The 16,892-nt window shown below is 42.8% G+C and overlaps 1 protein-coding gene across 1 annotated transcript in view; it reads left to right on the forward strand.

The window, feature by feature from the left end:
* The window catches only part of LOC308307480 (interleukin-1 receptor type 1-like), a gene marked incomplete at both ends in the record, with an annotated part of 26,139 nt that continues 9,247 nt past the window's right edge, over nucleotides 1-16,892 (forward strand). The window contains 10 exons of the mRNA XM_080752745.1: nucleotides 1-28; nucleotides 2,124-2,328; nucleotides 2,819-2,990; nucleotides 3,155-3,329; nucleotides 4,565-4,616; nucleotides 5,675-5,814; nucleotides 6,377-6,511; nucleotides 7,662-7,826; nucleotides 8,609-8,815; nucleotides 10,375-10,519. Of these exons, the coding sequence (XP_080608871.1) occupies nucleotides 1-28; nucleotides 2,124-2,328; nucleotides 2,819-2,990; nucleotides 3,155-3,329; nucleotides 4,565-4,616; nucleotides 5,675-5,814; nucleotides 6,377-6,511; nucleotides 7,662-7,826; nucleotides 8,609-8,815; nucleotides 10,375-10,519 (1,424 nt within the window). The remainder of the gene's footprint in view (nucleotides 29-2,123; nucleotides 2,329-2,818; nucleotides 2,991-3,154; nucleotides 3,330-4,564; nucleotides 4,617-5,674; nucleotides 5,815-6,376; nucleotides 6,512-7,661; nucleotides 7,827-8,608; nucleotides 8,816-10,374; nucleotides 10,520-16,892) is intronic.

Consider the following 16,892-nt stretch of genomic DNA (forward strand, 5'->3'; position numbering starts at 1 on the left):
ATGGCAATACCGCTGGTGACCAGCCTGGGTGACTAAGTGGCGCTGTTGAGCAGGCCAGGCACACGCACGCACGCACACACTGTCTTGAAATATAACAGCTGTTGTAGACAGGTGTAGCGTCATTTTCTCAGTCCCGTCAGAATCCTGAGGGAGTTCGATTCTGACGGGAGTGAGAAACACTGATGACAGTATATTATGTTCAGGCACCCTAACCCTAACCCTGCTGCAGGGGCCTCTCTAAAGAGACCAGGGAGTTTCCATCTCGAATGCATAGCCTACAGTGCACAATGCACATTCTGCACAAGCAAACACTGGAATTGACCTTTAGACTGAGCACTGACTGAGCACGCTTCAACTGTCTTCAAAGCCTGATCGACGTGCTGCTTTCATTTCCTGATTTCACTGTCTCGAAGCACTAAGCACTTTTTCATTTTTTATTGTAAGGTAGTTACTAATTCATACTATTTCCTAGCCCCATTTGGAACCTCTCACACCTCTACAGTAGGCCTATATAGCTCCGGGATACCGGTTTCCCACGATACATGATTATTTTCCTTTTCCGCACATTGTATCCAAGAAGTACGTATGTTTAAATTGAATTTTGCGGCCAAGAAAATCTAACCGATGGGTTGAAACAAGCGTTTAAATTGCTGTTTTAGTCAGCATGTGCCATGTTTTGCCAATGCAATTTTATGGAAGCAGTAATGTGCATGCAGATTGACTGATTAATTGATTGATTGAAGACTTTATTAGAAGTTTGCATAGGAAAAGGTACAGTGTCATAGTACAAGGTCAACTAAAAGGATACACATCAAGAAACCTTTTGGGTTTGTTTCAATCGGGGTCCTTTTTTTACAACTCAACATTGAATGACAAGACAAATAAAACACAGTACTATGCAGAAAATATATTTAAAGAAAAACAGTTGTAAAACACAGGGGGGTTGACTGGCCACAGGCTGACTAAATATCCGATTTAAACGCTTGTTTCAATTTCCTTCCTTATGTGCAAAATGTAAAACATCTGAGATTAGGGGGACTTACTTTTTACTTTTTGGATACGATATGCCGAAAAAGGTGAGAATCATGTATAGTGGCGAACATTCACCAGAGATTTCAGATATGGACAGCCCACGGGCCGGGGTGGAACCTCATCTCGGAGCTATAGGGTACACCATATACACATGGCGGCCATCTTGCCATTAAGTTAATGAAATGCCACCCCGTTGCCACCATAGAAAGGTAGACGCCTCCTCTGGCTCTGGGGCAAGCTTACGCATGCGTCACAGAAGGGGACGTTCGGTAGGCCAATCAGATGCGGGACTCCCTCTTTCCCAGAGGCACTTGCTTTGGTAATGTAAATGTTTGTCTCCTCATGCCAATAAAGCTTTTAATTGAATGTGAGTCCCGAAAAGACACGCTGTGATTGGTCAGTAGTCACTTTGAGTGGCAGAGTACCTTCCACACTTCTGCACTTCCACCAGTCCTTTTTTACCAGTCGCACCAATGAACTTCAGACTTCAGAGGCTTATATCCGTGGTTGCCACCCCTGTTTTTTCAATGCAAAATGCAAACATGGCTCGGTGAATATGGTCTATAGCAGAGGGAGAGGTTCATATACTGTAAGAGCTCAGCTAACTATTTCCTAACAAAACTAATGACAGAAAAAAGGGTCTCCTGGGTAAATGCTTCTCACTGTTACGCAAAAAAAAAAAGAAGAAAAAAACGCTGTCAACAAAAAATATGAAATTAAATATATGAATATACATAGCACATTTAAAAACAATCCATTGACCTAAAGTGCTTTCTATAGTCAAGGATGACCAATAATAACACAATAGCCATATTAAAACAAAAATAAAAACAAGCAGAATTAGGCCAAATAACTCAGAATAAAACAGATTTAAAAAGGATAAGCTAGCCTACAGGCTACTTGTTCAAATGTGTCCCATTGAACCCTAATTAAACTCTGTGCTGTCTATCAACTTCAACCTGAGTCATTCAGTCTTACTTTCTTTCTGGTTTCAATCGTGATAAGGAGCTCCTGGTCTGACTGTGACAATTGATCACAATCTCCTTTTGAATGGAGTAGGATAAATCTCTTTTTGGCACTGTCACATCTAGGCCACAGGAGGCCACATTATGTGAGTGCTGGACACATCTATGTGCTGAGGTGTGGGAGCACCGTGGGTCGTCTTTCCAATGTTACATGGAGCAGAGCGGAGAACCACACCATGGGCCTCCCTTCTGGAACGGAGCTCAGGAATGGAGACCTGTGGTTTTTACCCGTGGATGCTTCTCATAATGGCACTTACACATGTGAAATAAGGTACAACTAAATGGTAAATGGTGCATTTATATAGCGCCTTTATCCAAGGCGCTTTACAGAGATTGTGTATTACATTCACCCATTCACACACAAATTCAGACACCGATCGTGGTGGAAACCATGCAAGGCACCAACCTGCTCACCGGGAGCAACTAGGGGTTCAGAGTCTTGCTCAAGGACTCTTCAACACTAACTCTGGGGGAGCCCGCGATCAAACTGGGAACCCTTCAGGAACCCTCCGTGTTCTAAGACGGCAACTCTACCCCTGAGCCACTGCCGCCCTACAACTACAAAATGAACTTGTGTGACTTGTCAGCATGGTACTACTGTAGCCTATAGCAAGACTAATCTGTTTCACACCAACTATACCTGCTCTGTTCTTACATGTAATGTTAATCCCTATAAGCCTATAGCAATGACAAAAATAATATCCAAACTTTAATTCGCACCTAATCAGTGTTGAGTTTAAACTGCATATCCTTGTCTGCAGGAACCAGAGAGGAGCAAGGGAGGTGCAGTTCATGGTGTCTGTGACTAGTGGACAGTGTCCTGATCCAGCTGAGCGCAGAGAATTCAAACAGGGAACCACAGATGATCTGCCCTGCAAGCAGATGGACATTCTTAGACTGAAAAAGAACACAACCCACGTACGCTGGCTCAAGGTAGCTGCACAGCTAATAACTCTGCCACTTACAAAATTATTTGTAAAGAAATGGAGAAAGGAGGAGCGGAAGGACATACACACTTAATGAACACACACACACAACATCGTTGAAACAGTTTTGCAATTACTTCAATGCCATCGTTCTGTACGTGTCTACTGTAGGACTGCAGGCCACTGGAACGGGATGGAAAGACTGTTGAAGTCGACATGGAGGGCGGACTCAGGCTCTATGGAGCCTCGAAAGACGATGATGGGGTCTACACCTGTCTAATTAACATCACCTTGGATGGACAAACCCACACCTCCGCACGCAGCATCCAGCTCCACATTCATAATAGTACGTTTCATTAGAATGGTTAGAGAGTATGTCCCATGACACATACTTTATTTGTTGTAGATTATACATTTATTTTTCTTCTCTTCTGCTTTACTCTCTGTTTGATTCTGTCAGGAACTGGTGTTATTTTTCCACCCAGACTGTTGTATCCTAACAACGACACAAGGCTGGTTGAACTAGGTAAGTAGAATTTATTTTGTAATTAATTTCTAATTAGAGTAGACAATAATCTTTTACCCCCTTTTTGCACTGTGTTACTGGGGAATAGAATCCACTGATGATATTAGCCTACTACTATACAGTGCAAGAAGATCAGAGTGAAGGTTTACTGGTGTTAGACCTAAGTCTATTATCCCAGCAAAGCGACCATTGTGTGCGTCGTTGTATATCTTCATGGCTACCTGCACAAAGAAAGGACAGACTCATAGAACATCTGCAGCATCCTGTTGCACACACCAGGGGACCCAAGCCTCCTTAGAAATAACAGTCTGCTCTGCCCCTTGCTTTAGAGGGCGTCTGAGTTGTCTGACCATTCCAACTCCCATTGAACTGACCATTCCCCTGTACATAGTGTTTTTATAAATGCGATATTATTGAATGTTTTCTTTGCTTGCTATTTATTATGTCCATGAATTAAATACTGAGGGCTTCCAACGTAAAAGGTCTTATTTGAGATTTTTAGGCAGGGTGTTTAACTGTACTTGTACTATACTACATTTCAATTGTATTGACTATACTTGTACTTTCTCAGTTTTTGACTAATAAAATAATCATTCAATCAATCAAAAACAGCGCCCCTCCCTTAACATGTGTGGTCATAAAAGGTACTGTTCGAACTCAACGGGACATTTCTCACTGGTGACTGTGCCTGGCCTGAAAACAGCGCCCCTCCCTTAACATGTGTGGTCATAAAAGGTACTGTTCGAACTCAACGGGACATTTCTCACTGGTGAGACAGGACACACAAAGCCACTCAGAGGGAGACCATGGGCTCTGCCCACGGCTCCAAAAACCAATAGGTTGTTCAGGTGCAGACTCCCAGGCAGGCCTGGATACAGACTTTTGCATCAAAAACCTGTGGGGGCGCAAAATCCAATCATATCCAAATTGCAATCGCATGTTGAAAGTGTGCAGACTGTGCACCACTAAAAGCGATTTTACTTCTGCCGATAGGGGCGGCACAAACGCAAAAGGGTGCACTGTTTTGTCGTACAAATTCTATTTTCCCCATGCAGCTTCTTGGAGGAAGTCAGCCTTGGCTGCACTCCACGACTCACATAGCCCTTGGTAGGGCAACCCAGCCTTGCAGAGCTCTGTGCATTTTTCTAGCAAAAGAAAACCTCTATAGTGTTTCTCAAAGTGGATTCTAGGGACTCTGTGGGTTCCTTCAGGGGGGTCTGAGGCCACGTTCAGACAACAATGGGACGACAACGGTCTCTAGAGAAAACAGCAAAATGTTGTTGCGTTGACAGTGTACAAATGGAACCAAATGGACCCTAACGCGTCTCTTTGGTTCCATCTGTACACTGTCAGAGTTAAGGGGAGACCTTGAAATGTATAAGTTTGAGAAACACTTCGCTATATCTATATTGGTATTTGTTGTTACATGTATACACAATAGGTGATACTATGATATAAAGGAATGTAAAGTGCCTGCCACATTACTGTACTTACTGTAATCATTTGACAGGTTCCAGTGCTGAGTTAAGATGTAAGGCCCATTTGGGTTTGAGTGAGCATGAGGAGAATTTCATGGACTGGATGGTTGATGTCCCTCACATTGATGACCACCCAAGAGTCCATGGTCTATTGAGTACTGGGCCCTTTGTCTAGTGAGTTCTCTTCCAGTTTCCTTTAATATCATAACGTCCTACTATAAGCACTTTGGGTAAAAGTATGAATATGACATAAGAGCAAAATGGCAATCATGTGCATAATGGTCAGTTGCAGGGACGTGCAGGGAATGCAGGGGCTGAAATTGCTAAAATGGCACTTTGGTGAAAATCTCGAAAATAGCAGACCTCCAAGCTCACAGCGCGTCGCAGCCTTGTGAGCTTGGAGGTCTGCTATTTTCGGTGCTTGATACCACACTGAACTAAGCATAATCAAGTCAATGATGTGGCGTACGGCATGAATTTCTACACAGAGAGGGCAATTCTTTCAACATAAGATGCTGCATTCAAGTTCAGGAGAGTTTGCATTTGCATTTCTTTCACCATAGTAAATGCTGCATTCAAAGTCTGGAGAGGGCACTTTGATGTCTATGAGTGCCTGGTCAGTCGATTGACCGTTTTCTTGCTTGATTGAATTGGTGATTGATTGCTATATGGTGAACTTACTCTTAGCATCCACGAGGGTGAGGGTGTGTATGGCGTGTCTACACTGAAAATCTCTGAAGTCATCCCTGAACTCCTCAACGTGTCCATTCGCTGCATTGTCAGGAACCCCACAAACCAGGCTGAGGGCTGGCTGTGGCTTCAGAAAGGTATTAATGGGGTTTCTCATTCTGCTCTTGTATTAAAGTTTCAAGCGAGTATTTCTGCAGGAGGAGAAGCACTGTTTATATGGCAGAACACTCGAATCTGCAGCACATAAAGGACTTTACTCTGAACTGCCACTTATTAATCAAACTTATTTTAACCGATTTTATAAAAAGTAATCGACCTCGGGAGGAAAGAAAAGAAAATGTTTCCCCTGTTTTAAATACAGCATAAATGTACTATGAAGTCCAATGGAGCTACACCAGTTTAACCACATTCAACCTGGTATCCCTATTTTGGGCACAGCATTATAGATGAAATAAAAAAAAGATAAGAAAAGAAAAGAAAAATAAATGAAATATTTATTCAAAGATAAGAAAAATAACACCACACCACATCTTGAGCTTTTAGATTCACTATTTTAACTATTTTTAAAATAAAATAAAATAGGGCTTAAGTGATTCATCGATTCGTTGATCAAGCATCGCTTGTCGTCGTCTTGTGCTGTTTGCAGCCCATTCTGACAGACTGTCTTTTTTATCTCACCATTCATTCATGCTTTACTAGCGGACCACACTGAACTGCACACCTGTGTGGGTGTCGGCCTGGCCTTCGGCCTTGTTGTCGTGCTTCTGCTGTCTGGCTACTTCTTCAGGGTGGATCTGGTCTTGGCCTACAGGAAGCTGTGTCCTCATCAACAAAGTGAGTATCGTAAAATTCATGGGGTCTATAACAGGTTACCTGTGGATCTCTGATGTCATGCTGATAACTCCAACTATGGAGGGACAACACTTTTCTTTTTTTTTTTTTTTACATCCGCAAGGTTTAGTCTTTTTATGTTCCATTATGTAGACTCTACATTTCAGGCCACGCCCCCCGAAAAATCATATTTTAACCCCCCATGCTTGTTGAGGCATTCCATTTTGTATAACACGGTTCTATTGTGAAAATAGCAGATCTACATGCTCACAATGCGAGGCGTTGTGAGCATGTAGATCAGCTATTTTCATAACTTCTGCCTCTAATATTTGACAATTTGGCTAATGTTTAATTTGTCATTTTAGAGCTATTAACAAGTCCTTAAATTGTCACTTTAGAAATGTGCAGATACCCTCTATACACTTAAACTTTATGTTGGTTTGTTTACTGTTGAGTGAGAAAACAAGGTTGCACATTAAGTTAATCATCTGGGGACCCCCCTGGGGGATCCAACCCTCAGGTTGAGAACCATTGATGTAGAGTGTACGGCTCTCTGATTGGTCAACATCACTGAGCTTATCTCGAGTGCAATCAAACCTATAAAGAAAGCTGTCACACAAAGTGATCCAACTAGACGATTTGATTCTAACATGCTTGTCTTCATGTCGGGCATTGTTGGTTGTCTTCCCCCATGTCTTCGACACTGCATAAGATGAAACAACCGCTTGTCGTCTTGGACACAAGCAGGCCATATATGGCCTACTTCTGCGCAAGCAGAGCGCGCCATGAGGTGTAGGCATCACCGCTTCCAAAAAAACACTACCTGGTACAACTGCTAGTCTAAATCCTCTTTGGAGACGTCATGAGGTGACTAATGTCTAGTACAACTGCTGTTCTAAATGCTGAGACTACCTGGTACAACTGCTAGTCTAAATCCTCTTTGGGATCGAAGTAGAGACGTCATGAGGTGCGCTCACCACTGGCATCACCAGGAATACATGTTAATGATGACGTTACAAGATATGCTGGTCCCTGATTGGGCTACAGTCTTAAACAAGAGAGGACACCGACATACATACAGTATATACCCAGCCGATCGCAGTACTTGCACGCTCTGTTTGCGCAAGTAACAACAATCTCCTCTCCTCTCTAGTTCCGGACGGTAAAGAGTATGATGCATATGTGAGCTATCTCCATGGTGATGATGTGAGTTCGTCTGGGACGGCGACCTTTGCCCTGCATGTTCTTCCTGAGGTGCTGGAGAAACAACATGGCTACCGCCTCTACATCAGAGGACGGGATGACTGTCCAGGAGAAGGTCAGAGACAGTGTGCAGTGCACCTTTATAAGACACTGAGTTTATGTAATGTAATTATGTCAAAATTAAACAATTACAATTTTAAGTTGAACATTGTAAGATATTCTCTTCAAATGCGTTCCTGTTACTTGGAATATAGACAAGCTTACACACTGACTGTTATGTATCTGTTGTATAATCCAAGAGGGGATAGCAAGAGGTGGCTATTCCGGTTTACTTTCCGTATTGTGTGACGTAGGTGGATAACTTTTTAGGAGGCGGAAGCATGTTTGGAGTCTTATTCATGAGAGAGCTAACGTGAACACAGCTTCTGAACTATTATTTAGCTCCATGGTCACTGAATTAAATATTGGGCCCGATAGTCACAAGCCACATAATCTTAACAGAATTGTCATACTAAAATGGCTTTTTTCAGCGACACAAAAAAGGAGAAAATCAACTTTATTATTGCCCTTTATCTGTCCCAGCAACACACTCTTGTGGGATCTAGCGCCAGTAAACAGGACGTTTGCCAGATTTGCTGTCAGCCCACTTAGGAGGATATTTGTAGGCTTTGTGTAGCATGTCGCACTCTAGTGGATCCAATGAGGTTGCACTATCTTCATATATTAAAAACTTTGGTATAATACTATATATAGAAAGAAGCATAGAGGACAGAGGATTAGGCTACTTTTCCATAGCCAGATCTCAATACGCACATTTCTGCCTGCTTGCCACCATCCGGCCATGTTACAGTAAAAACGGGGACAATAATAGTGACAGGTGTGTTTCATTCCTTGCAGCGATACATGATGTGATAGCGGCGTCGGTTCGCGGATGTCGCAGACTGATCATCATCATGTCTGCAGATGTTCAGTCTTCCAAAAACGCTGGCATGGAAGAAGTGTTGCCGCTGAAGCAAAGCCAAAACCACGAAAGCTACGAGCAGAAGATAGGCCTGCATGACGCCTTGATGCAAAATGACCCTCGTGTAATCCTGGTGGAAATGGGTGAGAATGGACACTGATGTCTAATGTAAATCAGAAGTACAGTGGAATTTGAGGGAGCCCCCATGTGGCATAGAGCAGGGGTTTTCAAACTTTTTTGACTCAGGGCACCCCTGTAAATAAGCTTTTCATCCACGGCAACCCTGTATTAACCTGTTAATTTTTAGAATCGTACATCCTATTGGAGAAATATCCGTTTCCATCAGAACTGACTGAAAATAACGTTATACTTGACGTTTAACCTCTTGAACCCCAGCATCCCTATTCTGTGGGAAAGGTTCACCAAAAATAGCCGATCTACAAGCCCACAACGCGTCATGTTGTGACTTGTGACGCATTGTGGGCTTGTAGATCTGCTATTTTTGGTGAAGAGAGTTGACCGTAGATTGAAAAAGTAAGTACAGTGCAAATCAGGTCTGTTTTACTAAGCATAGTGAAGTAATAATAATAATACATTTTATTTGTAACGCACTTTATATTTGAAACAAATCTCAAAGTGCCACATTAAAATGGCAAAAAAACTAAGCAAAAGCAAAACAGAGCCAACAAAAGATTAATAAAAAAGGACTAACATGGTAAAAACTGTTAAATCCTTAAAATAAGAACAATGCACCTATTAAACACATCTCATGGAAGATTTAAAAGCACATTTGGTCACCAAAAAAGGGTTAAAAGCACAAAGGGCATCCAAAAGGTCCTTCTAGGCAAATGCCTTATTAAAAAGAAAGAAGAAGAAGAAGAAGTGACATTGATGTAGTGATATTTGATTCCAAATGTTATCCAATTATTCCGTGGCACCCCTTGACTGGTATCACAGCACCCTAGGGTGCCACGTCACCCACTCTGGGAAAACCTGGCATAGAGGTAAAACATGTGCCGACCGTTGAATTTTCTGTTAGCAGTGCCGCTGGCTTTGCCGGCCGCCCTGATAAACACAATTGGCACACAGTGTTATTGCGGACGGGATGTGGCTGGTGGCTCAAGTGTATCAGAGGGGGCATGTCAGTCTGCACACCCTCCACCAGATCACACTGAGGGGGTTGGAAACGGTAGGGACCATGGTACACATTGGGGAATAATAGGCAACAACTAAAATGGGTAGAAAATGAGTGGAAAAGCAAAAGAAAAGTAGAATGTCAAACATTTTGTGGCAAGTTGAAAGTGGTATATCTACATTATTTTTTAGGGTATAGAATTTGGATAATGTACAAACATAATTTAGAACTTCTTTGAATATTTTATTTTATTTATTGCAATCCCAAGGCACACCTGGACTTGTGTCTGCTTTAACTAGCACACCATACCACTGGTCTAAAGGTTACACATGTTTTAATAAGGGTGGTCCATTTCTGGAACAAGTTAAATGCTGGATAAAACTAAGCCGGTCATGTAAGCCGGGGTTGTAACATATAGGTGTATATACAGTTTGCTTAATCACTTGCTGTCAGACTAATAATCTATTCTGTTTTATTCCATTCTCTTTTAATCAGTTATGTTTTGTTTTGTTTTGTTTTGTTCTAATCTTGTACTGTGTATCCTGTGCTGTTCTGTTTTATTAACAGATGGTCCCCTGGATTACAGTGGCCATTCAGCATCACTACGCTACATCAGGAAGCAACAAGGAGCGCTACAATGGAACACAGCCTCTTCTGGGAACCAAAGCTGCACCAGACTGCCCTCTAATGGACATTTCTGGAAGTGCCTGAGGTACTACATGCCCCCAGTGCCTGGAAGGAGACCCCTCAGCACTGTGGTCTAAACCAGGTGTTGTTAAACCCCCTTTCTCAGCCTCGGAGCCAAACCAGGAAGTTTGTGTACCATATTTGGGAGCCCAGATTGACAGATTCTGAAAACACACTGGAAACGCATAGCAAAAATGGCCCAAAGTTACTCTCCATCGTGTACTGTGAAGTGATTTATCTCCAAAATGCACATTTCTGGGACACCAGAGTGAAAAACACAAAGATGTTGAAAATGCCTTTGGAAATTCATAGATAGATATACTTATTTTGTATTGTAAAGTATATCAGCAGCTCGGCACACAGTCTTTCTCTTATCTTAATCTTCATCTTCCCTGCAAGCCAAATGACGTCATGATGACTTTATGATACCGTCCTCCGGTGACCCCCGTGACGTTTAGAACTAGGCCAGATCACAGCCCATATGGGGATGATCTTGACATCATTACCAGGACGTCATATGGAATTTTTAGTTTGACAGGATTATTGTTGTTGTTTGTAATGTTAGTTGAAATATGAGCACGTGAGGCTATATTCTGGGACATATTTGACTAGTTATGATATTTATCTGGCCTCGATCGGACCCTCTCTGATTAATACAGGACGTCCGTTTTCGTGGACAAGATTTATGTTGGTTGAAATCAGGTGATATTCTAAGCCAGATCTCTCTAGTCATGGTTTGACTTGATCTGGCCCCAATCGAGACGTCACTGATTGGTCCAGGTCCTGACCGTGCTTGCTGGCTTAATTTACATAGCAACATCATTTTCATAGTTTTGGATTGCATGTCCTCCAGTAGCACTGGCCAGTACATTACCTTGCTCTCTGGCTAATCACTTAACCCATTCAGAACGGGTACACTATAATGTGTATCATTATTTTATGCTTTAACTATTGAAAAATAGCAGATATACAAGCTCACAGCGCGGCACTGAGTGCCGCGCTGCGAGCTTGTAGATCTACTATTTTTGAAAAATTGTGAAAATTTGAATTTTGACCCGATTCTATAAGTGTCTTTTGAATCCTTCTAAGGTTTTTTGAAAAACCTATATGTTTCTATGTCAGCAATCTGGCCAGCCATCGTCAAAGAAAAGGTCCTTTTCACTTAACTGGAGCTCAGTTAGTCTGTTCTTGAGAGACACTATGTCAGTGGTTCTCAAACCATTTCATGTGAAGGACCCCCAAACTGATATTTATTTGGCCACGGACGCCCATCTCAAAATATTTAGTTCCAGGGACCCCCCAGAAGCAAAATTTGAGTTACAAACGTTCGCTTTAAAAATACATACACAAAGATTTGCACACATTTTCACAACTTTTTCAAAAATAGCAGATCTACAAGCTCGCAGCGCGGCACTCGGTGCCCAGCACTCCAGAAAATACAGAAATATTTGTATTATGTATGTACTATGTATTTGTTGGATATATTTAAATAATGAATAAACAGATAAGATATCCATTTAAAGTCTTAAATCTTATTGCCATGAAATATTCCACAAAGAATACAACTCACTATAAAACATAAAAAATCACTGTATTTGAGAGAAACAGTACAGCTCAATGGTGGTCTCTCCCTATAGCACAGGATGGGAGAGCCTTCTCTTGAAAATGCATAAAGCTTGCATTTTACAGAGCACATAACAAAATAAACATTTGCGTGGTGTGTGTGTGTGTGTGTGTGTGTGTGTGTGTGTGTGTGTGTGTGTGTGTGTGTGTGTGTGTGTGTCTGTGTGTGTGTCTGTGTGTGTGTGTGTCTGTGTGTGTGTGTGTGTGTGTGTGTGTGTCTCGGTGCATCCGTGCATGCTCTGCATATGTCCCTACGTGACCTGTGCCCCCTCTCGCCTACTGCGGCAAGCTCCAGACATGACCGTGCTCGCCTGGGCGGGACGCTGGTGCGTGTGTGTGTTTGTGTGTGCGCGTGTGCGTGCGCGCGTGTACACTCGCTCGTGTGTGTGTGACTGCATGCGCGCTCGTGTGTGTGCGCGTGCGCTCGTGTGTGTATGTGTGTGTGTGTGCGTGTGCCTTTGTGCGTGTGGGTGTACTTGTAATACTATACTTGTGCGGGCCATATGTAGGGATGGGACTATATTGTTTATCGTGATAAAAACACTCATGATAATCGTATCGTGGAGATTTAATTTATGGTGATATCGTCATCCGTCATGCACTGCCTGGGTTTAATTCACCTTTTATTTATGATACAGTCTTTTTTTCACCCTCTATCAAATGTCTTTGACAAAAAATTGTCGATCTACAAGCTCACAGCGCGTCGTTTTGCGATGCGTTGTGAGCTTGTAGATCTGCTATTTTTTGGCAAATGTTCTGCCCCAGGATAATGAATTTTGATTATCGCGATAATATTCGCGATAATATTCTTTTGACACAATAATCATGATATGAAATTTTTATATCGTCCCCTGCCCAGCCATATGTCCCCACAAGTATAGTAGAATTTGAGAAATACTGTAGACATTGTCCTCTCAAGAGAAATTGGAAATAGGAACAATTTTAAATTGTGGTTAGGATTAGGACTAGACATTTAGAGGTTAGGTTTAGGGGTTGGAGACCTCCCATATTTATATTGGTTGTGCACCAGTGTCAGATCTACAAGCTCACACAACACATCAGTGTGATCACGCTGTGATGTGTTGTGTCAGCTTGTAGATCAGCTATTGTCAGCTTTAGGATTTGGGTTAAAATGGCGAGCCGAGATTTAAAATAAAAATGAGATGACATTTTATAAAATGTTAATGTCCTCATACGTATGTGTGTGTGTGTGTGTGTGTGTGTGTGTGTGTGTGTGTGTGTGTGTGTGTGTGTGTGTGTGTGTGTGTGTGTGTGTGTGTCTGTGTGTCTGCACGCACACGCACACACACTGGCACACTCCCATTGAAAGGGAAGGGGTCTTGAACAGTGGCAGGCTGGGGTTGTCTCTGATGACGCTGGCTCCAGCAGCTGGCTACAGATCACTGGGGACCTGGCCCTGCTATTGTCCCCCTCAGGACCCGGTGACATGGCACTCGCCCTTCTGTCTCTCTCTCTCTCTCTCTCTCTCTCTCACACACACACACACACACACACACACACACACACACACACACACACACACACACACACACACACACACACACACACACACACACACACACACACACACACACACCTGCCATCACATGCCTGAACAAACGGTAGCCGACGACCACAGATCGTTGCAGTACAAGCCTCTTCCACTTCCACGCACGCGCACGCACGTACGCACACACAGCGTTCTGATTAAGTCATGATAGATCGTCCCCTAAAGGCCTGACCTACTGAATGGGCAGTGCGCTTGCGTGCGTGTGTGCGTGCGTGTGTGTGTGTGCGTGCGTGCGTGTGTGTGTGCGCGCGTGTGTGTGTGTATGTGTGTGTGTGTGTGTGTGTGTGTGTGTGTGTGTGTGTGTGTGTGTGTGTGTGTGTACGTTTACGTGTGTGTGTGTGTGTGTGTGTGTGTGTGTGTGCCTAAAAAAATGGAAATCATACTGCGTTGGTAGTGTTGTTGCTGTGTGTTGATTGCTAACTACTTGTTTTGACGTACAACAATATCTTGCAGCGGTTTGTTAAATATAATGTTACTAGTTTGAGGCTGCTGTGTATTCATTTTGTATTTTTATTATCATTTTCCCCCCATGATTCAAGTCATGATGATTTTGTGCTGTGCACAATGCACATGCCATTCTCCCACAGACAGAAGTGATTCTCAACCTTTTCTCGATCTGGGAAATCTCGCTCTTTCGATGGGTCATTCTTTCGACTATGAGCGTCGGCAGGTTAGCTACTCACCCGCGTCACGGTTACTGAGGTTAGGGTCAGGGTTTGGTTAACATTCACCCACCCGGTTCTGAAATCACGAAGAAGTTCGGGAAAGCACTCAATATGTATAGTTGTCATCAAAAAAGGCAAATAAGGGAGGATATACAGTACGCCTCTGGCTCATATATATATATATATTGGTCTGGTTCTAGTTTGGAGGCTCTCTCACTCCATCAGCGTTACCCCAAACACAGGCCTGCAAACAGCAGGTGGTGTGTGTGTGTGTGTGTGTGTGTGTGTGTGTGTGTGTGTGTGTGTGTGTGCGCGCGCGCGTGTGCGTGTGTGCATGTGCTTCTGCACTGCCCTCCTTGAGTGACCCAGAGGGCACTAGGCCTAAGGCCATCCTTTTGTACCTTCCAATTCTTATGACCCCGACCCCACCTCCTCTGACACACACACACACACACACACACACACACACACACACACACACACACACACACACACACACACACACACACACACACACACACACACACACACACACACACACACACACACTAACTATGTGGTCTGGCTAGGCTAGCTATGGGTTTGTCTGGCTTGCTGTCCCTCCCTGTAGGTGGGAGCATTTGTAAGAGCTAAAGGCTCGTAAAGGTGTCTAGTAATATATCTAACAAAGTTTGAAATTCAACATCCTTAGGAGAATCTTTGACAGCTAGGGTAATTCATTCACTTATAGGGAAAGAATTACTCCCAAAACATTTGCTTTCAATGGGATGTGAGGGGTCTAACTGGGTGTTTTTAATTATTCTGAATCCATTGCAAGCATTTGTTTTGCACGAAAAACATTCCTTGGGCCAAAGATGGACCCCATACAACTGTGAAATGTGATGACTCATCACTAAACCATTGTTTTTTGGGGGCTGTTTTTTAGCCCAATAATGTTTTTAGTGCAAAACGAATGCTTGCAATGGACTCAGAATAATAAAAAAAACACATAGTTAGACCCCTCACATGCTACTTAGAGCATATTTTTATAGTATAGTGTATAATAAGTGAATGAGACCCAGAAAGGGATGTTGAATTTCAGTCTTTTTTAGATATGTTACCAGACATCTTTATGAACACATTGGTGAAGAAATTGTTTGGTAATGAATTTATTCCCAGGTTTTATTAATATCCCCTGACTGTGTGTGTGTGTGTGTGTGTGTGTGTGTGTGTGTGTGTGTGTGTGTGTGTGTGTGTGTGTGTGTGTGTGTGTGTGTGTGTGTGTGTGTGTGTGTTTTTTTTGTGTGCGTGTGTGTGTGTGCGTGCGTGCGTGCATGCGTGCGTGCGTGCGTGTGTAAGATATCTGTTCTCTTTGGCTTCCAGTGAAGGCCTCGTGTAGCCTGGGGGCTGGAGTAATCCCCACCGCCTGAAAAGGTGTTTCCACATCAGGGGGAAGAGCCATAGGCTGTCCTTCTGTTCCTCCACTGCAACTCATTGATCTAAACTTGTGTTTTCCTCTTCTCTTTCCTTCCTTTCTTCTGATGTCTTCGTCCTTCGTGTAGGCAAGGCTTCTCTATTTCATTAACCCCTCTTTGACCTCCTCAAACACCCAGGGCCTCCCCGTTACACCCCAGTGAATGGAATCCCAGTGGCTTCCTTGAGAATTCAAGAATCCACAGCTAGGATGCTTTGGAAAATCAGCAGAAAGTTGTGGATAAAGTACTAAAATGTTTTAGTTATAAGTAAAAGTATCAATATACTGCAATATAAAAATACTCTGTTGCAAGTAAAAGTGCAGAATTCAAAATGTGCTCAAGTAAAAGTACAAAAGTATTGGCATCAAAATGTACTTTGAGTACCAAAAGTAAAAGTACCCATTATGTGCAATGTCCCATTTCAAGTTTTCAAATGTGTATCTTTTTGAAAATAGCAGATCTACAAGCTCACAATGCGTTGCATCGCGACGCATTGTGAGCTTGTGGATCGGCTATTTTCAAATGGACAAAATGCAAATGGGGTTGAAGCGGGTTAATGTATGTTTTATAATAATAACCTTCAGAGGGTTCCAGGGGGCTCCCCAGCTAAATGAGGTTAAACAGTAGTTTAACCACTAAGGTCCTATTTTATATTTTCGAAAATGTTTGAAAACAGAGGATCTGCTATCGCCAGGCTGAACGTACTTGTAGTTGTAGTTAATATGAATGAATGGCTTTTCACCAGCTAGAAGTTGAGCCCAATGAGATATGGTAAAATAATTCATTACGATGATATAGGCTTCACTCTTCACTGTTATCTCCCTACCTACAGATAGTAGAATGCTGTACTAATCTAGCATCAATAGTACTCTCTCATGGGGTCCCTGGCTGGCACAAAATCAAATGTGGGTCCATTGTAATTTCAATTTTGAGGGGTCGCTCACAAGGACCAGTGCCATGTTACCGTTGACATGATGTTTGAGAAGCACTGCTTTAAGACATGCAATAATAGGAAGTCCCCTGTGGATATTACAAAGTAGAAGTGAGACGAGTGGAGTCAGTGTTTAACCACTGCCTGGAAATATT

The sequence above is a fragment of the Nannobrachium achirus genome (genome assembly GCF_963921795.1).
Source record: "Nannobrachium achirus genome assembly, chromosome: 22".
NCBI classification, from domain to species: domain Eukaryota; kingdom Metazoa; phylum Chordata; class Actinopteri; order Myctophiformes; family Myctophidae; genus Nannobrachium; species Nannobrachium achirus.